This window comes from Callithrix jacchus, chromosome 4 (assembly GCF_049354715.1).
Source record: "Callithrix jacchus isolate 240 chromosome 4, calJac240_pri, whole genome shotgun sequence".
NCBI classification, from domain to species: domain Eukaryota; kingdom Metazoa; phylum Chordata; class Mammalia; order Primates; family Cebidae; genus Callithrix; species Callithrix jacchus.
In genome coordinates, this window is record NC_133505.1 from 115,643,545 (window position 1) to 115,667,275 (window position 23,731).

Here is a 23,731-nt window from a genome sequence, read left to right on the forward strand (position 1 = left end):
CTGAAAGAAGACTCATATTGACTTCTCCTAAGTGAGACCACAGACAGGTAAATGGCTTCCAGTAGCTAGTACATGTGGGTGTGCTCTGTTATGTGTATATTCCTTGCCTGAACACTGTGGAGATAGCAGTGGGTGGAGGATACTCAGAACCCATCTCATCCCCTGAGGACAGTGATTAACTGACCAGAGACCACCATCAGGACCACCCAACAAAGAAGTTCCTGTGAGAGTCACAGAGCATGTAACCTCAGCTTTGCATGAATGCTGGAACCAGATCTATTTTTTAAAAGTTCTAACCATAATTAAACTCTCAAATTTGACACCTTGTTTAAAAATCAACCACCATTTCAACAAAAAAATGAGATATCAGATAGTCCACATTTTCACCTTGTGCATGTAATGTTCTGCTGTCTTAGGAAATATCTGAGATATCAGATGGTCTCCATTTTCACCATTGCATGTCAATGTTCTGCTGTCTTTAGAAAATATCGTTATCTTTGTGAACATTTAGGGTGTAATTATGTCAGAGGGATGCAAACCAGAGCAACTTCATCTTGAGTAGGGGTTGGGTAAATAAGGCTGAGACCTACTGGACCACATGCTCAGACAGTTAAGGCATTCTAAGTCACAGGATGAGATAAAAGGTCAGCATAAGATACAGGCCATTTTGGACTTCGCTGATGAAACAGGTTGCAGTAAAGAAGGCGGCCAAAACCCACCAAAACCAAGATGACCACAAGAGTGACCTCTGGTTGTCCTCACTGCAACATTCTCACCAATACCATGACAGTTTACAAATGCCATGGCAACATCAGGAAGTTAGTCTATGTGGTCTAAAAGGGGAGGCATGCATAATCCACCCCTGTTTAGCATATTATCAAGAAATAACCATAAAAATGGACAACCAGCAGCCCTCGGGACTGCTCTGTCTACAGAGCAGCCATTCCTTCACTTTCCTAATAAACTTGCTTTCACTGTACTCTATGGACTCACCTTGAATTCTTTCTTGTGTGAGACCCAAGAACTCTTTCTTGGGGTCTGACTCTACACCTCTTTCCCTCTAATAACTACAGACTCTTTTGTCATGTTAAGAACTTTATAAAGCCAAAATCAACTTTTCATCTGAAGAGCTGGAATATAAAACTCCCTTTTATGATTCCTGGTGACAAATTAATCTTTGACCTTATCTCGTCTTCATTCTCTATTCAGTCAGTCATTAAGACTTACTGTTTTCCTTGGAAATATATCCTGTAACTGCCCTTTCCATTCTGTTCTCATTGTGACCATCCACTCTTCTTATTGTTATGTCATGTTGAAATACTACAACCAACCAGATTTTGGACTGTATGCCTTAAAGTCCAAAGTTACACAAAACATTACAGAAATACAGTTTATCGAATGCCTTTCCAGCCACGATTAAGATAATTGATTTATTATTATTATTTGTTTTGAGACAGGCTTTCACTCTGTTGCCTAGGCTGGAGTACAGTGGCACAATCATGGCTCACTGTAGCCTCAATTTCCTGAACTCAAGTGATCCTCCCACCTCAGCCTCCTGAGTAGTTGGGACTACAGGCATGTGCCACCATGCCCAGCAAATGTTTTAACTTTTTTATAGAGATAAGATCCCATTATGTTGCCCAGGCTGGTCCTGAACTCCTGGGTTCAAGTAATCCTCTCACCTTGGCCTCCCAAAGTGCTGGGTTTACAGGCATGAGCCATTGTGACTAGTTATAAAATATTTTCATATACTTGTTATACTTTACTTAGGATATTTGACTATAATTATGAATATCACTTCGTAATTTCTCGTATTATCTTGGTTAAATTTTGATATTAGGGTCATGTTAATTAAAAAATGGATTTGTATCCTATATGCCTTTTTGACTGTATGAACCATATGCCTTAATAAAAAAGAAAATAAAAATAACTTGGGAAACTGACTCTCTTTCCCTTGCTATGGGAGAGCTTATAAAAATACAGGCATTATCTCTTGAGTTTTTAATTCTTTGAAAATTTGCTATAGTTTTTGTCTAAAACAATTTGATTCTGGGCCATTTCAGAGTTGGGTTATATTTTCAAATGCCTTCTCTTTGATGGTTATTGGTCTATTTAGGTTTTATATTTCTTTTTGAGTCAATCTTGATAGTTGGTTTTCTGAAGAAGTGGCACTGGTTTTCAGGGTGAAGTTATCCTCACAGGATTAACAAGAATTCTGGACAGAAATATAGTTATAATAAGCCTGAATCAGGCTACACTTTGACACGCTTCTTTGTAACCGAAAGTCACATAGACTAGTTACTGACTACTGGTATCCCCATCATTCCTGTAAGTAGGATTTCTGATGTTAGACTCACAAGGCTTTTTAAAATAGATAGGATCTCTGATGTTAGAATAATAAGGCTTTTGTTAAAGAACTGCTTAATTAGAACCTAAATGCCAACAGAATAGCTGACACCAACCAGTTTAAAGACCCCCACAGAGGAACGGAAACAGCAGGAGAATTCAGTTTCTTCATCTCACTGTCCTGTGACTTCACCCTACATTCTTCAACCAATCAATAATTTTTGCACTTCAATTCAGCCTACTCCAAAACTCTTAAAAACCCTAGCCCCAAATTCCTCAGGGAGACAGATTTGAGATTTCCTTCTGTCTTCTTGCTCAGCTGCCCTATGATTAAATGTCATTTTCTGCTGCAACCCAGTGTCTTGGTGAATTGACCTGCCATGTGCATTGGGTAATGAATCTATTATAGTTACAAGCAGATTATTTTATGCTTAAGGAAAACAAAGGCAAACATACACTCACCTGTAGTTTTCCCAGATTTTGGAGGCCCCACAATCATAATCCTAATGGGCACAGTAGGTCTAGGTTTGGGTTGGCGGATATATTTGATTGGGTTCTTCATAAATTTGTCTTTTGTTTCTTTACTAGATAAAAAATAAATATACTGACGATGGATTATGGGATAAATTGGATTCTCTGCATTTTCAACTGGCTTGATTGTTTCTCCTTCACTTAGCTGCAACATATACATAGTTGAATTTGAAAGTTAGTTTTAATTTATACAGCACTTCCCTGAAATACATTTGAAAAAAACAATTTGTAATATAAGAAAAAAAATTCCTTACAGAATAAGAATATGAATTATAATCAAAAATTAATATTAAACAACTGTGGGAAAGTATATATTATTTTACACCCACATGTAATCAATGTAATAGTTCTTAATTGGCTTTCATTTTATGACAATTATAGTCCATCTACTTCCTCTATAGTGTGTTTAATGCATACTGAATGTGTCTGTCAAAGAGTCTAAGGTTGTTTGCCTTTATTCACAGGCAAATTTATCCCCACAAAGAGGTCCATTCCTAAGTTAATGTTATGGATTGAATTGTCTCTCCCTTACATCCTCAATTTCTGTTTGAAGCCCTAGAACCCAAAGTGACTGTATTTGAAGACAGGGCCTTTAATAAAGGAGATAATTAAGGTTAAATGAGGTCAGAAGGATGGAACCTGAATCTAGTAGGACTGGTGTCCTTAAAAGAGGAGGAAGAGATAACAGCATGGGTAGACAGAAAAGGCCATGTGAGGACACAGTTTGAAGGCAGCCAACTGCAAGCTATGGAGAGAGGCCTTGCCTTGTCAGAAAAATCAACCCTGCTGGCATCTTGAACTTTCAGCCTTTAAAACTGTGAGAAAATAATTTCTGTTGTTTAAGCTACCCGGTAGTATTTTGTTATGGCAACCAGAGATAACTAATACAGTTGGGTTCTTGGATTATCTTTTAGGGGTATACTGGTAGGGCAAATCCCACTGGAGTCTCTTCCATATTTTTGTACAGTTGAAATTCCACTCATATAAATATTAAGAGTTGTCATGAAAGGGAAAAATACTCATAAAAGGCAGCCTAAGGTATGAATAGGAATGAAATTGAAGGAGTGGTCCCACATCTTCGCACTGGTGATGAGGAAGACTGAGCAATTGATCAATGCTAAGTTTGAATAACTTTTTATAGCATCAGATGGGCAAGCATCAGCTATCCCTGGACTTGACATAGTAGGTATGAAACAGTATGGTAATATTGCTCCTCCCTGAGAGCTACCTCAGGACAGTTGTTACAGATCATTGGTAGTGTCAATGCTACAATTCTTGGGCTAGAGTGAAGTTCATGGATGGGAGTAAATGCTAGAGATAAGGAGAAACTCGGGGAGGTGGAGGTGTGTGCTCTATGTTATACAGTTGGTGATAAAAGAAAAGCTGAAAGTTTAATAATTCCATTTTAAATTCCAAAGTATTTTTATAGCTAGATGAGACTACTACACAATACTTATAATTTTTGAAATTATCCTGTGTTTTTCCTTAAAAAAAAAGATATACCTTAAAAAAATAAAGAAATAACATGGCTTTCAGATGCATTTGCTTATTACCTTTACTGGGTCCCAATAGCCGAATGAGCTTATATACTTGTAGGTAAAAGTGAGCATTTTCTGGGCAAGGGATGCTGGTATTGGATGACATTTCTCAAAAATGCTTGCACGATTTTCCACCAATGGTTTCAGTTTCATATTCAATGTATATTGTACAATGTGATTTTTCCGAGCTCCATTAATGGAAATTATTGGTATGAAATACCTCTCAAGTTCATCCTGATAAGAAAAATCATAAAACCAAATATATTTAGTGGGGAAAAGGCTGGTAGTAGTCAGTCACCAGCAGTGTCTACATGCTGTGACTGACTACTTCAGTACAAAACACAAATATTTTTCAGCTTCCAAGTGGCTGCGTGTGGGTGACTAAACTTACTCTGACCCTCTGTGGCGTCCACTCTGCTCTTAATTTATGGACTTATTACATAATCGTTAAATGATACTGATGAAAGAGAATCCAGCCCTAAAATATACATTTTTGAAATGTTTAAGAAAATGGCATGAACTAAATTGCTTTTGTCTAATTCTCAAATATTACTTTTTGAATTCTAAAAAGTGAAGGAAAAGTAATAACCTGAATTATTTGAAAATTATGCATCTCTGCTTCAAATTTTTCTCCCAGTTCACCTCTCAGGCGCTCAATTGCATCAGTTTCCTGTTCTTCATCTTCCTCACCACTCATCTCTTCCTCATTTTTTGGAAACTCTTCTTCAAGGATGTTTTCAATATCATCATTATCTTCTTCAAGGTCTTCCTCACTAATCTCTTCATCATCTCTAAGAGCATTCTAAGGAAGAAAACAGTCCCTTTTACTTCACATGTAAAATATGTAACAAAAGACACTATTAACAAATCATCTAGAATACTTTGTAATGGCTCGATATTGGTTGGTGTTGTATGTCAATAATCATCTTGTAATGCAATAAAATTTTAAATATCTGACACCTTTGGGGGTGTTATAGAACCCTTTTTGTCATATTGCCAGAATTGTTTTTCTGGTTCCTTCTCATTTAGGTAGACTATTTCTTTTAATTATTTTTGAATTTATTTTGAAATTGACTGTTTTTTTCTTAAATTTCTTTTTTTCCTTGACGATGTGACTTTGTGTTTATAGTTGCTTGTAAGTTCTGGGTTCCTTCAGGGGTGAAGCCTCTGTGTGTGATTTCCTTGGTGATAGTCTTTGATGCTGGCTTTCTCAGTTGCTGGCTGTAGGAGCAATATGCTCAATGTGGAGCAGGTTCACTGTCTGTTTTCTGCCTGGCTCCTGGTGTAGTATGTAGTTTCCTGCTTCTTTCAAAGGGTCTGTGGTTTCTTTTAGTTTTCTTGTTAAGTTTCTATGTTGCTTCTTCAAAAAAAGTTCACAATGTGAATCTCTGCACGCTATTTTGTCTTTCCAAGTTGGGGAGGCATGCTAACACCGCCTCCAATCTGCCATCTTGGAAAAAAATTTTTTAATTTCTTTGGTACTCAGAATTTTAATACTTTCAAGACTCTGGCCCCAAAGTGGTCCCACAAATAAATGCAGAGACAAAATATTAAATACTATTTATGTCTATGATTGGCAGAATGTTACATGTTTTTGACGGTCCTCAGGAACAATATTTAATGCAGTACAAAGAGTATAAAACACTAGCTGTCTTAACTGGGCAAGATGTTTCCTTATCTGTAAAATAAGAATAATAAAAGTACCTACCTCACAGGGTTGCTGGGAGCATTAAATTAGTTAATACATGCAAAGCCATTAGAAAAATGTCTGGCACATAGAAAGTATGTGAATGTTAGCTATTATGCTTTTACAGCTATTGTTCTCATTTTGTGTAAAGCAGTGTACAAATAGAACAGCAAATGCCTTTTCAGAGGCTATAGCCTATCTGAGAAAACAAAAATAATACATAAATGATTATTAAAGACCATGACAGGATATTGGTACTAAGTTGTGTTGTGTAGGCTTTAAGTGCTATAGTTCACTTTGCACAAAACTGAACCCTATAACAATTATCCTCCTGCATTACCTCCACACTGTTCTCCCTGTAGTATTCCTTGTTTCAGTTGGAGAACTCCCCTCCAGCTTGAAACCTGGGAGCTATCTCGACTCCCAGGATGAGAGTCCTGGATGGGCAGGGATGGAGGGTGAAGAAGGACTGTAATCCTAAACAATACTCAACACTCCCTCCTTTGAGGCCCCTCTCCACTGTTTGCCTTCACATTGTCTCTTGCCTGCAATCTTCTGATTAGCGGGCTATTTCCTAATCTTTCTAAATGACCAGGCCTCTTGTCCTGTGAAAAGTGCCTGGAGCTGGGACTTGGGTTGTGAGTGCAGGGAGGAAGCCGAGGCACAAGGAACCATTCCTGCTCCTGCCCAAGCTCCCCTTTCTCCAAAAGGAGCTTGGCTATGGTGCAGGGTTTTCTTAATTTTTATTTTATTATTATTATTATAATTTAAGTTCTCGGGCACATGTGCAGAAGGTGAAGGTTTGTTACATAGGTATACACATGCCATGGTAGTTTGCTGCATCCATCACCCCATCAACTAAGTTAGGTATTTCTCTGCCTCCCCTAGGCCCCCAGCCCCCGACAGGCCCAGGTGTGTGATGTTCCCCTGTGTCCATGTGTTCTCATTGTTCAAATCCCACTAATGAGTGAGAACATACGGTGTTTGGTTTTCTGTTCTTGTGTTAGTTTGCTGAGAATGATGGTTTCCAGCTTCATCCATGTCCCTGCAAAGGACATGAACTCATCCTTTTCTATGGTTGCATAGTATTCCATGGTGTATATGTGCCACATTTTTAAAATCCAGTCTATCATTGATGGGCATTTGGGTTGGTTCCCAGTCTTTGCTATTATTTTGTAATTGAGTGCCTATAACTTTAAATACTGTCTGTAAATCTCTATTTATTGAGCTGTCCTCTTTAGATGTCTGTCTTGATTCCCCATAAAGAAGCTGTTCTTACTCTTCTTTCCAGGTCTCCCTCTCTTCAGTTTTCAAGTATTTTGTCCCCAGTATTATTACATTGATATCTCTGTCCTGTAATAGGAGTTCAAAGTATTTGGTGCTTCATGTAGAAATTGATTCTAAACATTAAAAGCAAACAAACAGCATTTGATTGACTCTGAAAAGGGAGATCCAATAAATAGCACCTGCTGTGTTCAATTATGTAACCCTTATTCACTACAGCTGCAGTTAGTAATACAGGGAACACAATTCTATATCAAGAAACTTGCACTATTGTAAGTAGAATGTTTCTAGTATCAAGGCTAAACATCATTTTTTCTTCTTATTCAAAATCATGGTATATTTACATTTGCCCAATATCTGAATAATGCTCTTATTGTCTCTCCCCACCCCCATATATCTAGGGTTTTTTGTTTTATTGTTGTTTTGTGAGCAGAAGCAGCATTATTCACCACATCAATTGGCTACTCTTTTCAGGAAAAATATAACAAAGGCTAATTTTCAAAGACCTTAAGTATCTGAAAATTTTTCCATTTCATTTTCTCATTTCTCAAACATTATAATCAGTTTGGCTAGGTACAGAATTATAGGCTAAAAACTATTCTTACTTAGAATTTTGCAAGCATTGTCTCTGTCTTCTACCATCCAGTATTGTTAATTAGAAGCCTCACACAAATTTTATCCTTATTCCTTTGTAGATATCCTTTAAAATTTTTAGAAACAGGTAAGAGCTTCTCTTTATACCCACCAATCTCAAATTTCATAAGGATGTGTCTAGTGCACATCTCTTTTCATTTATTCTGCTTGGCATTCCATGGGCCCTTTCAATTTGAAGACCTCCTCCTCTCTTCAATAATGGGAACTTTTCTTCTAATATTTCTTTTTCTGTTTCCACTGTTTTGAAATGCATATTGGATGTTGACCTTCTTGGACTGACATCATAGATATTCAGCTTTTTCTTTCATATTTCCTATCTCTTGCATTTTGTTTTATACTTGAGAAACTTCTTTGGCTTTTCCTTTTTTTTTTTTTTCAATTTAACTCTTAACTTATTTTAGTTTTCATGAAGTCTTTTTTTCTCTCTGACTTTTTGTAGCATCTTCCTCCTGTTTTATGGATACAAGTTTCTTCTTGAATTTTCTGAGAGAAAGTGAAATTATTTTAATGTTTAATGATGTTTCCTGGGTTGTCCACTTGCTCTATGGTCAATTGTTCTGCGTGTTTATGTTGGTTTTTCCTTTTGTTGGTGATTTCCCTCAAGTATATGGTAACCCTTGGTTGGCTATTCATTTTTATGAATGAAGGATTAAATTGATCAGTTCAGAGCAACTGCATGCTGCCTGTATATGAGAAGGTACAGGTAATATTGTATCACACTTCTATTTAAGATGTGAAGATGAGAAGATGCAGGAAGCCTGGACCTTGCCCCAAATAATGAAAGGTATCAACCAACATTCTGTGGATATAGAATCTTCTAAATACTTTATTTCATTCCTTTAGAAATTATTTACCTTTTTTCTTTATGGGGCAAATGTCACCTTTTTTCTTTATGGGGCTGGTAGAGGTGACCTTATAGAATTGTTCTGCAATTTACCCTCTTAGATTTTCTAGATATTCAAATTATATACAAATAATGAGATTTATTCTTACTTTTTAATATGTAAGCTATTTCTTCTTCTCACTTTGCTTTGGCTCACACCTACAGCACAATGTTGATTTTTAAAAATCCTAAATCTTCACAGTAGACCATCTAAGAGACTCACAGTCTAATTCTTCCTATGGGAAAAAAAAAGCTTTCTTTTTTTTTGGGAAATGGTAATTTAATCTTGTAGAACAGTGTTGTTTTCCCTGAAATCATGCATCTCTTAGTCCTCAAGTTGGAAGATGTATATTCTAAACTTCATGGTCTCGAAGATCTGCCTCAGATATGAAGAAATAAGTTTATTTAATCTCTAGCAGATAATCATAAACTATAAACAACACTCCTTTCTATTATTTTTGTCTTGCTCCAGAAGTCTCTGGAGCAAGAAAAGCAGATTTTTGAAGAGCAGTCAAAATTTGGAGGAAGAAATTGGCATAGGGTGAGCTTTCTAATTTTGAGCATTTACCCTGGGGGAGTTTCAGAGTGGCAGTGGTTCAGTGTGACTAAAACTTTGATAGAAAGCCAACTAACTTTCTGGTTGGAGCAACCAGAGAAAGGAGCCATACCCAGGCCCACTGGAGAGTAAGAATAAATGCCAGATATGAGAGAGCCAGAGAAGGGAATACCAAAGTCAATTTGTCCAAGACTCTGGCTAGCCTGTGAACCATGTTCATATGGGTTACTCAAAATATGAAGAATCATGAAAATTTGACCCATTCTCATGAAGAAAGATAATAATTGAATACCTAGCCAAGGTGTTAGAATCACCAAACAAGAACTTTCAAAGCAGTTATTATTACGACGATCAATGAGGAGAAGGAAAATAAACTTATAATAAATGAACGTATAGGAAATCTCAGGAGACAAATAGAAAATGTAAAAAGAAACTAAATGGAAATTTTAGAACTAAAAATACAATATTTGAAATTAAAAAATTATTGGTTGGGCTTAAATTATTTACCTTAAAGAGAGAGAAAAAGTGTTGAAAAAAATCAACAGAGTTCCCAGGACATGTGGAACAATAGCAAAGGCCTAACATATATATAACTGGAGTATTATACGGAGAAGACAAATAGTAAATGAGGCAGAAAAATGTCTAAAGAAATAATGTACAAAGTTTCCCCAAATTTAGTGAAAGACATAAATTTACAGTTTAAAGAGGCATAGTGACCCCCAAACTAAATATGAAGAAAATGATATGTAGGCACACCATAACCAAACTGTTGAAAGGCAAAGATACAGAGGAAAGAAAAACACATGGATGAATGTGTTTCAGATGTCCAGCATTCCAATCCTCTGATTTCCATCATACCAGAGGAATGAAGAATATCAAATAGTAAATATCTAGATAAATGTAAAACAAGGCTTACTTTCCTATTAAGTTTTTGAAAATACATGTGACTATTTAATGTAAACATTAGAACCATTTCTTATGGAGGGTTGTAACGTATTCAGTTGTAAAACACATCACAGCTAGAGCATAGAGGATGCTAGTGGGTTGGAGATGGGTGGGGCAAATGGAGCTAGACAGTTCTAAGGTTTTTACAATATTCAATAATATTGACCCTAAGTAGAATGTGAAAAGCCAAGGATGTATTTATAATTCTAGCACAACCACTGAAAAATGAAACATAGAGATATACCAAAAAAGGCAATAGATTTTCTCCTAGGGTTTTTATAGTTTGAGGTCGTACATTTCAGTCTTTAGTCCATTTAGGATTGATTTTTGTATATGGTAAAATCAAGGGGTCCAGGTTCATTCTTCTGCATATGGATAGACAGTTTTCCCAGAACCATTTATTTAATAGGGAGTCCTTTCCTGTGCGCAGCTTTATTTCTGGGTTCCATTGCTCTACGTGTCTGTTGTTGTACCAGTACCATGCTGTTTTGGCTCTGGACAAATATTTTATGACAAAGTCTCCAAAGGCAATTGCGACAAAAGCAAAAATTGACAAGTGGGACCTAATTAAACTAAAGAGCTTCTTCACAGCAAAAGAAACTATCAACAGAAGAAACAGAAAACCTACAGAATGGGAGAAAATATTTGCAAACTATGCATCCAACACAAGTCTAATATCCAGAATCTATAAGGAACTTAACCAAATTAACAGGCCCAAAACAACAACTCCATTAAAAAATGTGCCCAAGACATAAACAGACACTTAAAAAAGACATAGACACAGCCAACAAGCATGTGAAAAAATGCTCAATGTCACTACTCATTACAAAAATGCAAATCAAAAACACAATGATGTGCCATCTCATACCAGTCAGAATGACTATTGTTGAAAAGTCAGAAAATAACAGATGTTAGTGAGGTTATGAAGAAAAGGAAATGTTGGTGGGAATGTAAATTAGTTCATCCACTGTGGAAAGCAGTTTGGAAATTTATCAAAGAACTTAAACTACCATTTAACTCAGCAATCCCATTAATGGGCATACACCCAAAGGAATAGAATCATTCTTCCAAAAAGTCACATGCACACAGGCAGTGCATTATTGACAACAGAAAAGACATGCAACCTAGGTGCCCACTAATGGTGGACTGGATAAAGAAAATATGGTACATATACACCATGGAATACCATGCAGCTGTAAAAAAGAATGAATTCATATCTTTTGTAGCAACATGGATGGAGCTGGAGTCCATTATCCTAAGCAAATTAACACAGGAAGAGAAAACCAAATACTACATGTTCTCATAAGTGGGAACTAAACCTTGAGTGCACGTGGACAGAAAGAGGGAAACAATAGCTCCTGGGGCCTACTTGAGGGTGGAGGTTAGGAGGAGAGAGAGGGTCAAAACACTACCTACTGGGTACTATGTTCATGACTTGAGTGACAAAGTTATTTGTACAACAAACCCTGCCAACACACAATTTACCCATGTAACAACCTGAACATGTAACCTCTGAACCTAAAATAAAAGTGGAAAAAGAAAAAATAAGTTTTATACACTTTTCAAAAGCAAAAAAGGCTATAGATAATTAAAATGAATTTCTAAAATATATTCAAATAATCTAAAGAAGGCTGACAAGGGGAACAGAGAAACAGAAAACAGAGGGTACAAGCAGAAAGCAAATAAATTCAGTCTAAGAGAAACAGGACTAGATTTGGGGTAAGCTGTGTTACAACTATCTATTGGTAGGGGAAGACGGGGAAGGCTACATCTGGATAGAAGCTAATACCAGGAGAGTGATGGATTTTTTTATGATTAGAGAGAGGATGGAAGAGGAAAGCATGAAGAAATGGAATAAGAAGTAAAAGACCTATAGGAGTTCTCAGGGCTTCCTGACACAGATGCACACCATCCAGATCCCCAGATTCCTTTATTATGCTGTGGTATGACTGACGTTGCCTTCTAGTTCTGAAGTTGGAGCCACTATTCTGAACTACTTGGTTTTCAGTGCCTTGAATCTGTCTCCAGCCTGTACATCCATGCATACTTTTGCTTGCTGTTTCATCCTGAACAGCCCTCTGTGTATCCGCCTCTGGGTCTAAACACTCTGTCTTCTCCCTAGAGGATCTTGGAGATAGTTTTGGCCTGGTACTTGGTCCTGACCCTTGTTTCAACCTTGTGTGGACTCTGACTTGGACTTTCCCTCATTACCTATGATCAGTGTGTCTCTATTAAGTCTTCATCCAGGTGTAGTCTGAGACTGTGCTCACTTGCTCGCCAGGTTCCCTGTCTTGGCCCTTCCTGGCTTTCTCCTCCCCAATGGCTACCTGACACTTGATAGAGACCCAGAGATGGAGCTGGTGGATAGGAAGAGAGGGAAGATTACAAGCAAGGCCAGGGGCTGCCTTTCAGTCACATTCTGAGACTACAGGTCCACAAGATGGCGATGTTTCCCTTTGAAATTAATGCAAGCATAGCCAAGAAAATCCTAAGCAAAAAGAACAAAGCCAGAGGCATCAGACTGCCAGACTTCAAATTATGCTACAGTAATCAAAACAGCATGGTACTGGTACCAAAACAGAGACATAGACCAATGGAACAGAACGGAGGCCTCGGAAGCAACACCACACATATACAACCATCTGATCTTTGACAAACCTGACAAAAACAAGCAATGGGGAAAGGACTCCATGTTTAATAAATGGTGTTGGGAAAACTAGCTAGCCATGTGCAGAAAGCAGAAACTGGACTCCTTCCTGTCACCTTACACTAAAATTAACTCTAGATGGATTAAAGATTTAAACATAAAACCTAACACCATAAAAACTCTAGAAGAAAATGTAGGCAAAACCATTCAGGACATAGCCATAGGCAAGGACTTCATGACTAAAACACCAAAAGCAATGGCAACAAAAGCTGAGATAGACAAATGGGATCTAATTAAACTCCACAGCTTCTGTACAGCAAAAGAAACAAATCATTAGAGTGAACCGGCAACCAACAGAATGGAAAAAATTTTTTGCAATCTACCCATCTGACAAAGGCTAATATCCAGAATCTACAAAGAACTAAAACAGATATACAAGAAACAAACAAACAAACCCATTCAAAAGTGGGCAAAGGATATGAACAGATACTTTTCAAAAGAAGACATGCATGAGGCCAACAAACATATAAAAAAATGCTCATCATCACTGGTCATTAGAGAAATGCAAATCAAAACCACATTGAGGTATAAGCTCATGCCAGTTAGAATGGCGATCATTAAAAAATCTGGAGACAACAGATGCTGGAGAGGATGTGGAGAAATGGGAACACTTTTACACTGTTGGTAGGAGTGTAAGTTAGTTCAACCATTGTGGAAGACAGTGTGGCGATTTCTCAAGGATCTCTAAATAGAAATTCCATTTGACCCAGCAGTCCCATTACTGGGATATACCCAAAGGATAATAAATCATTCCATTATAAAGACACATGCACATGTATGTTCATTGCAGCCCTATGTACAACAGCAAAGACCTGGAACCAACCCAAATACCCACCGAGGATAGACTGGACAAAGAACATGTGGCACATATACACCATGGAATACTATGTAGCCATAAAAAATGATGAGTTCTTGTCCTTTGTAGGGACTTGGATGAATGTGGAAATCATCATTCTCAGCAAACTGACACAATAACAGAAAACCAAACACCGCATGTTCTCACTCATAGGTGGGTGTTTGACACTGAGAACACGTGGACTCAGGGAGAGGAGCATCACACACTGGGGGCAGTTAGGGAGGTTAGGGGAGGGACAGCAGGAGGTGGGGAGGGTGGGGAGGCATAACATGGGGAGAAATGTTGGATATAGACGAAGGGGGAAAAGAGGCAGCAAAACACCTGGTTGTGTATGCACCAATGCAACAAACCCTGCATGACCAGCACATGTACCACAGAACCTAAAGTAAAATAAAAAAAATAATAACAATAAAATAAATTAATGCAAGTAGTGACTGGGACATAATGTTAGAAATGTCCCATTTGGTTCTAAGAAGACAGTAAAAGCAATGCTTTTGTTTAGGGCAAGAAGACAAACCTGGGAAGGGCTTTTTCCACCTGGGATTCCCCAGTTAGTATGAAAAAGGCAAGTCATGGGAAATGCATATTCTGCACAAGAAGGCAAATGTGAGAAACCCCTGGATCAGTTCATCAAAGTGAGCTCCAGGATAGATGTAGAGTCGGGATGGATGCCACTCAGGGTAGCACACTGACCAACAGTAACAAGCACACTAACTTATCCCTGAGATGTTATGCTTTGTCTGCTTTATTGGCTGAGTCAGTAGCAGGACATATAACATTTCCATCAAGGGAGTTCTGGAAGAAAAAACACCTACATACAGTTTTAATCTTTAATTTATCAAAAATCTCAGGAGTTGTGTTCTGTGTTTCTTTGTATCAGTTTTGTGGGATTCACAGCCAATTTTACAAAAATGAAGTCTCAGGAGCGCTGACTTACAAAATCCTATTGAATCGCTACATAGAATACTGAATGTTTGAATGAAAACTCAGAAGAAATCATACCATTCTAATGTTAACACATGAAAAAATTATAAAAAGCATTTAAAGTTTATCCTGAAAATGGATTCTTAAGAAGATATAACTAAAGAGTAGCAAATTAATTATTAATTAGGGGAAACTAAGTGTATTAATTTTTCCCATTTTACAATAAAAACCCTATGTTTATAGAGGCTAAGTGACTTAGTGTTACACAACTACAGCGAAACAACTGTATTTCAATGTCACACGTGTCAGCACTCCACCAGGCACTGGAGAGCAGTGAACAAAGTCAATGTGAACTGGAGAATGGATACCATGCAGGTGTGTTTAACCTGAAAGCCTGAACTCCTTCATTGCCGAAACATTTGAAGTCATTCAGAAGGGGACCACTAGGGACCCCCAAGGGCTTAAAGTAGTTAACTGTACTTAATTCCAGGTTAGGACATCTTTTTGATCCTAAACATTAACACGACACCTTGAACAAACTTTCAGAACATGTTTGATGAGGGAAATGAGCATTAGAATGAGGCTAGGATTTCTGTAAATTTTGCTCATGTCTGATTTGCCAGTATTTGAAACAGTGTCAGGCACAAAGCTCACTTAATGTTTGCTGATGGACTGAATGAATGAATTGTTGGGGGGTGTATGGCAACATATTCAAGCTTATATACAAGACAGTTGAGGTCGGGGCATGGAAAAATACTGAGGCCCAAGGTGTATGTTATTTGTGCATGAGAATGAAACTCCTTGACCCTGAAAACAGGACAGGGAGTGGAGTGTGTGTGGTGTGATTAAGAACGCTGAAAACAGCCTCGTGAGAATGCAGTTTGAGTGTTGTACAAGGTCACAGGTGCCCCAGTAACCGACCTTAAATAGCCATCTAGTGAATGTTTGTAGTTAATACAAGCCCTTTCAATAAATCCTTGGTGGATGGATGCTGCGGTGGACTCTCTCAGAAGAGCCACCCCCAGCCCCACTCAGCTGGAATTGTCTATGAGTACTTCATTCTCAGCATTCACTGCAACCTATAAGCTCCGCAAGTGGTGACCCTGCATGATTGCCTTGAAGTTACACGTGAAGGAGGAGAGCTCATCAATTTTCAGGGAATCCCGGGAACAAACAGTCCTGACTCCCATCAGGAGGATGGGATGCACATGTAAAATATCAGGGGCTAGGTTATCATGGGTCAAGAAATGACCAAAGAGCAGAAAGTATTTTTTAAAACAGTGCAGCAGCTACTTAAGCCTATCCAGTGCACTGTAGAGCCTGGAGTGCTACACAAGCTTATGCTCTTAATTTGGCAGGAATGCTGTTGATTTACCGATCAAAGAACCTTAAATTTAGAGTTATGGGAGCAGGTAGATCACTGCCTGAAAAGAGGATATGAGCACGATCGTTTACTGTTACTATTTTGACCACCTGGCGCTGGTACCCTCTGCTTTGTATCCTCTTTATCTGCCAGATTGCAGTGAGTCAGACCGCCCATCTTCTCCACCTGAAGGGAATTCAGATTTAAAAGAAAAGGAAAGACAGAAACCAGAACAACGGGCAGAGATTTCTCTACCCCAAAGATATTTTCTAGTGATGATAAGGATGGACTAGATCTTTTTCCTCCCACTATAGAAAAGGCATTGCCCTCCTTTTCTCTACCCACCCCCCCCCTTTTTTTTTGAGACGAAATATCGCTCTTGTTATCCAGGCTGGAGTGCAATGGCGCGATCGAGGCTCACCGAAACCTCCGCCTCCTGGGTTCAGGCAATTCTCCTGCCTCAGCCTCCTGAGTAGCTGGGATTACAGGCACGCGCCACCATGCCCAACTAATTTTTTTTTTTGGTATTTTTTAGGAGAGACGGGGTTTCACCATGTTGACCAGGATGGTCTCGATCTCTTGACCTCGTGATCCACCCGCCTTGGCCTCCCAAAGTGCTGGGTTTACAGGCTTAAAGGGACCTGCATCTGTTGGCACCATTCAGCCAACAGCACCTCCCAGCCCCCTTAAGGAGATTGGAGACTGCCCAATGGGTGGTTTTTGGATAAGACCCCTGGTCAGCAAACATCTATATGGTTGGGTGGCCGCGTCCCCTCGACAAACTTCTCTACCAGAGGGGTGCCTCCAGGAGGGAAGGAAAGTATCTGATTATGATTGTCTTCTTAATATGCAAGTTCTCACTTCCTACTTACAGCATCAGCCTTTATGGCCTTGTCTTTTTTCTGTTTCCCTGAAGTATAACAGGAAGTTGCATGCTGTCTCCCGGGTTTTATCCCAGAAAGCTTTGACTTTCTTGCTGCCCACTGAGACCTGGGACAGGAGAGTTGTCAAGATGCCATGAAGTGCCCATTTAGTCACTGGCAGTCTAGACAAGTTGCCCCTTTCTGGGTTTGTGATGATGGAGGGGAGGCCAAGAGGCACAGACCTAGTCTTCGGGTGGCTGCAGGCAGCTTCAGCCCGGTCCTGAGAATTCTCCTCACCATGGTCACATGTCTTAGTAACTGTGCCCAGAAAGTGGACTGCTGCTTGCTGTGTTGCTGCTTTTCCTACTTCTGCCCTTCCCTGCCACCCCTTGCATGTCTCAGCTAATAAGCAATTCCTTGTCTTCCCTGGCCTCATGGGGGAGAATCCCGCTAATAAGCAGCCCTCTCCCAAACCATATGTTAAATGCTAACTAGGCTGAGGTGGATGAGCTCTGTCAGCTGCTGTCATCTTCAGAACATAGATGCAGCAGTAAGGAGTGTTTGTTTCACTTTTTAATAAAATGTTTAAAAACATTGTGGCTGGGAGGCTTCAAAGCAGACCCTGTGCTGCATGTCTGCTCCTCCCCTGAGCCTCTCTTTTTGGGGGTGGTAAAAATAATAAAAAGTCCAGTATATTTTCAGTGCCTTACCTATAAAGGTTGGCTCCAGGTGTAGGTGGCCTGGAAGATAAGGTGATGATTTTCTCCCAGCCTGTTACCTTCTTGCCTCCTGCCTCTGCACTTATACACATACTTTACCACCTGGTTATTTTCTGGCCTCTCGCTGCCACTTGTAGTCTTCCTTCCTTCCTCTCAGGGCAAGAGTAGCAACAGGTGGCAGCCTATTAAAAAGAGAGGCTACCTAAGGAGCCTGGAGCAGATGGGAAGAAATCAGCTATAGCCCTACTTTCCCAAGCTCACTTCTAAGACATTCCAGCTAAAGGCTAATACAGGAAAACGGCTAGCACCTAAGGCCATTTAAAAAAGTTTTTGGATTTTTTTCTTTACACACTTAAGCAAACTCAATGCAGGTTTATTATCCTGGCCACTTGCAGTCACATTCTAATAACTTTCAAGGGCCAATATTTTGGTAAAAATCACTTAAAATATCCATCCCTTCCATGCCTTAGTTTAACAGGTAGCCTTTTTCTTTTGCCATTTCTGTAATCTATGTGCTAGTTACCTGTCTCACAACCCCTCTAAACATATACAAAAGACCACAGATTTAATAGCTTCTCTTCTCATAAAGGGGCATTGACTTTGTGTCCAATTGTCAAGATATAACCCTGCTACTCTTTTCCTACCATTAAGCAAGGAACAATTTCATGCTCTCGTAGCTTGTGAACTTGATTGGCAAGTAGCAATGGCTGACTTTATTGATAATATCAGCTTCCATTTACCAGCCTCTAAGCTTCTAAACTTTTTACAAACTGTGCCTGTTCAATTTACATCTATTGATGTCTCTAAGCCTTTACTTCACACCACCACTGCCTTTACAGATGGTTCAGAAAAAACTGAAAAGACAGCTATAGTGTGGCAAGATGCCATGCAAAATTGGCAACACAAAATCCAGTAGCCTTTTAAAACTATGCAACAGGAGGAGTTAGATGCCTTGATATTGGCCTTACAAACTTTTCTTCACTAACACATAAATATAGTTAGTGATTGTGCTTATGTGGTATATAGTATTACTCATTTAGATCTTGCACATGTGAAGGGCATTACTAATGAATCTCTACTAGCTTTGCTTCTTGCAGTGCAATAGCTTCTCTGTGCCCGTCATCACCCTCTTTACATCAAACATATTTGCTCTCATTCTGGGCCACCTGGTCCCTTATCAGAATGGAACGCTCGAGCTGATGCTCTGGTACAACCACAAATGTGGTTTGCAGATTCTTCTGCATTTTTGTGAGCTCAAGCTGATCATGCTTTTTTTTCATTAGAATGTCATGAACAACAGTTTTATTTCACACTTGCTCAAGCTGACATGATTATTAAACTTGTCCTGATTACCAATAGCATTCTCTCTCTGCTTTTTCCTTAGGGCTTGGTGCCAACCCACGAAGTCTAGTGCCTAATGCTATCCGGCAAACTAACGTTATTCAGTATCCACCCTTTCAACTTTTTAAATTTCTCCACGTTACCGTGAATACTTACACAGGCTTGTACATGCTACCCCCCTGGACCAGAGAAAAAAACTAAAGATGCAATTACTCATTTGTTTGAATCTATTATAACTTTAGGCCTTCCACAAACTACAAAAACTGATAATAGACCTTACTATCTTAGTGCTCAATTTACATATGCATTGCAACTTTAACACATACAACACAAGACTGGCATCCCCTATTACTCAACCAGTTAGGCCATTGTTAAATGAGCTCATTAAACTCTTAAAGTATATCTTAATAAGTAAAAAAGGGGGAATATGGGGCTCTCTCCTAGAGAACAGGACTTGCCATTGGAGAATCAACTGACATAATGGTGATGACTCGGAAGTCACCTGACATTACCTGGTGACAGCTAAAGAGATTGGATCAACAGGTGTTCATGGGAGCCCCTGCAACTGCAGAGAATTGGATTCTTATGTATCTGGCAGTAATTGGGGAAACTTCTGAGAAAGTAAGACAGATAAGGATGTTAGGGTGGCTGGTAATTCTTGTTCTATGCCAAGTGGGATCAGCTCAAGAACATGTTCACTGGAGTCATGTTCTAAATCCCCTGGTTTTTAATGTTATTACATGGTAAGATGCTGACCTGCCTTTGTCATCTAATGATATTTCTTGGACAGGAGGTTGATGGATGCCCCGTCTTACTCTTTAACTAAAAATGTGAGATAAATTAAACGTAATGACTCCTTGACTTTATTGTCTAATAATTCCCCTCTTTGTTTTCCACAATAGCACATGGTAAGTGTGTTACTCTCATTCCTCAGGAGTATCTTTACTATCAGCCCAAAAGGGATGCTAAGCTTGCAAATTTGACCTTTATTTCTGTTGTTACTACTAATGTTACTGAGGTCTCTAATGAAGCTACACAAGTGCCCAATCTTCCTATATGCTGTCTGAGTAGGAACTGGCGATACAAGTTTGAGGCCAACTAGTGGTCTCCATACAGAAAACCTGTACCACACGAAGCGCCTCTGTTTGATAATGGCACCTTACTTGATTGGGGTGCCCATGGTTATCTTATATTTGCAAATCAGACTATTGGATTTGAATGTCCCTCCAATAGTTCTATCACCTGGTCCGAGTATGGGCTTTAAAGGACCAATATTACAACTAAAAGGGAAACAAGCTTTAAGCCCTGCTCATACCCAAATTTGGAGATTATGTCTTCCTTTCTCTTTTTTGAATAAGTTCTTTCATATGGTGAGTACATTATTGGTGGTGGCAACGATACCCTCTTTTTGCACAATAATGTTACTGATACAGTCCTTATTTGTACTACACAACCCTATATAATTCTGTTTGGGCAAGGTGTTCCTAACATAGAGCAGAATCAATCCTTTTGTAGTACTAATATCTCTCCTGGTAGTTGGTATGCTACATACTTGTCTCATTGAAACGTTACACAGTAAATATAACCCATATTATGCTCTTAATACAGTATGCAGAATTGTGGCTGTCTGTAAATTTAACCTGGAGCTTGGAAGGAGATTCCACCCTGCAGCTATTTAGACAAGCACTACCTCATACTTGGGAAAAAGAGTTCTGGCCACTTTAATTGCCTTTTTAATCTCAGCTATTATATAAGCAACTGCAGCTACTGCAGCTGTTTTCCTGCAGAATCTATTCAGGCAGTCTTGGTAGTGAACCACATGGTATATAATGTAACCCATGAATTTCAAGAACAGGTAAATATTGATAAAACTGTTCTGTTTTGCCTGGAGGCTCTTGAAGCCGCTGTTGAATGGCTGTGGGATCACCAGCAGGCTAACTCATCAAAATTTACATTGTGATTGGCAATATACTTCTATCTGTATCACACTCCTGCCATATACTAGCTCCCAATATGCTCATGAGAGAGTGAAAGCGCATCTCCAAGGGGCTTATCACGACCATTTGTCTTCTCAAATTTTCACTCGAGTGTGAATTAAACAAATAACTTGAAGAATGGTTGCTGCAATTACAAACAAGTACCCTTCAGCAATTACCAGAAGGCTTTCAATGGTTAAACCCCAACACTTGGTTGTTTAGGTTAAAGATACATATTTGGGTGATGGCCGCTATATTTATTCTTTTTTGTATCTGTTTGCTAGGCATCTGCAGATGGCTCTGTGCACCCACCCAACCCATCTATGACCCGGGAAGAACAATAGAAGCTTACCTTGCATTGGATGACCAGCATGCTCTAAGAATTAAAAAAGGGGGAGGTGTGTGTGGGGGGTGCAAGGCAACATATTCAAGCTTATGTGCAAGGCATTTGAGTTCAGGGCATGGAAAAATACTGAGGCCCAAGGTGTATGTTATTTGTGCATGAGAATGAAACTCCTTGACCCTGAAAACAGGACAGGGAGTAGAGTGCGTGGTGTGATATCGCCGAAAACAGCCTCCCAAGAATGCAGTTTGAGGGTTGTACAAGGTCACTGGTGCCCCAGTAACTGACCTCAAATCGCCAACTAGTGAATGTTTGTAGTTAATATAAGCCCTTTCAATAAATACATGGTGGATGGATTCTGGGGTGGACTCTCTCAGAAGAGCTACCCCCAGGCTCGCTCAGCTGGAATTGTCTGAGGGAATTATCTGAGTACTTCATTCTCACCATTCACTGCAAGCTAAAAGCTTTGCATAAACGAATGAAAATCAAGGCAAATAATAAAGAGGAGGGTTCTTATTCTTAGATGGTACCATAATTTTCTTGGTCCAGTGGTTTTAAAATGTACTTTTGGTTGTAAATATTTTGTTTTGACAAAGCAGCAACTACTTCGGCCCCTCCTCTGCAATGCTTTGTGCATAGTTGCATTGTATAATATCAGCAGTCTTCTGCATGAAGTCCAACATATTCACACCAGGTTGCACTTGTAGTGTAATAACCTAATTTGTGCTAGCCTTGTGATATAGCTGGCCTAGAGTTAGAACCTGTATAATGCCATTTTATAAAGAGACAAAACTGTTTCCATTCTCCTCACAATGACTGCTAGCCATGGCCTCTGTAAACTGCTAAGTTTACTTTGCAAAATGCAAACAGAGGTAAAGCTGCATACCTTCTCTTATCTGTAACTGCCAGAATTGCTGGCCTCTGTTTACCGGTACTGACCAGAGTAAGCACCCCGGATATTCCATTCTGGCTCCAAGTAACCCCTACTCAGATGATGTGTAAGCAAATGGTTATCTTAACTTCTGTAAATCTCTTAAGTGTCAAGCAGTCCCCTGGTCCTTGGAATGTCCGGAGCCCCCTCACCCTCCTTGCTGCCCAGGAGGTGATTTACAGACTTTCATTCCCATCTCCACTCTTCACCCCCATTCCCAAGGTGGTTTTGCGGGTATAAAAAGGTCTTGTCACTCTTCTTTCTCTGCCATGGGTTGGAGAAACGTGAGTCCTCCGTGGTTGCCAGCAATAAACCCTGCAATTTGGCATACTTTTGTCTTGGTGTTGACTTTCTGTGCTCGGTCCGATACAACAGCCTGACTGACTCCATCTTAGCTGTGAGACTGATAAGCTCCATCTTAGCTTCTCCCTTCCTACCTCAGGCCCCTCAGATGCATTATTGGGTCATGCTGTATTCAGTTAAGAGTGGTTCACACTGGGCTGGGCACAGTGGCTCACGTCTGTAATCCCAGCACTTTGGGAGGCTGAGGCGGGTGGATCACGAGGTCCACAGATCGAGACCATCCTGGTCAACATGGTGAAACCCTGTCTCTACTAAAAATACAAAAAATTAGCTGGGCATGATGGTGCGTGCCTGTAATCCCAGCTACTCAGGAGGCTGAGGCAGGAGAATTGCCTGAACCCAGTAGGCAGAGGTTTTGGTGAGCCGAGATTGCGCCATTGCACTCCGGCCTGGGTAACTCCATCTCAAAAAAAAAAAAAGCAAAGAGTGGTTCACACTGTGCACAGTACCTGTAACCACTGTAACCTTATCCTCCTTGGCAAGTCTACCTGCTATTGTGAACACCCTCCTTGGTGATTGATTGTATGGAAGGTTCCTCCTGCAACCCCCTTGATAATTGTATGGAAATACCCTTAGCAACGAACAATCCTGGGAACCTCCTGCCCCCTGGTTACCAGCTTCCTTATCTAACTTGCTTGTTCTGCTTCTGTAAAATTCCACTTCAGTTAGGCTCCCCTCCCCTTCCCAAATCAAGGTATAAAGGAGAATCAAGCCCCTTCCTTGGGGCAGAGAGATTTTGAGCGTTAGCTGACTCTTGGTCACTGGCAAATAAAGGACTCTTAATTTGGAACTCAAATGAAGAGCGACACTTTCCTTCTAACTTGCTCAGTTGCAACAGTATGTGGACATTTTTATACAGATAGAATATCTGGACAAATATCTGGACATTTTTATACAGATAGAAATCAGGTTATAAGAGAG

General features: G+C 39.5%; 1 protein-coding gene across 7 annotated transcripts in view; it reads right to left on the minus strand.

The window, feature by feature from the left end:
• AK9 (adenylate kinase 9) overlaps positions 1 to 23,731 on the minus strand; it is a 221,005-nt gene that overhangs the window by 17,920 nt on the left and 179,354 nt on the right. For 6 of the 7 annotated variants that reach the window (XM_035296488.3, XM_035296487.3, XM_017971308.4 and 3 more), the window contains 3 exons: positions 5,005 to 5,217; positions 4,431 to 4,649; positions 2,809 to 3,022 (listed from right to left, as the gene is read on the minus strand). In XM_035296488.3, the coding sequence (XP_035152379.3) occupies positions 2,809 to 3,022; positions 4,431 to 4,649; positions 5,005 to 5,217 (646 nt within the window). Of the gene's footprint in view, positions 1 to 2,808; positions 3,023 to 4,430; positions 4,650 to 5,004; positions 5,218 to 9,033; positions 9,160 to 23,731 lie in introns of those variants that run through there. The other variant, XR_013534480.1, reaches the window with a different exon arrangement.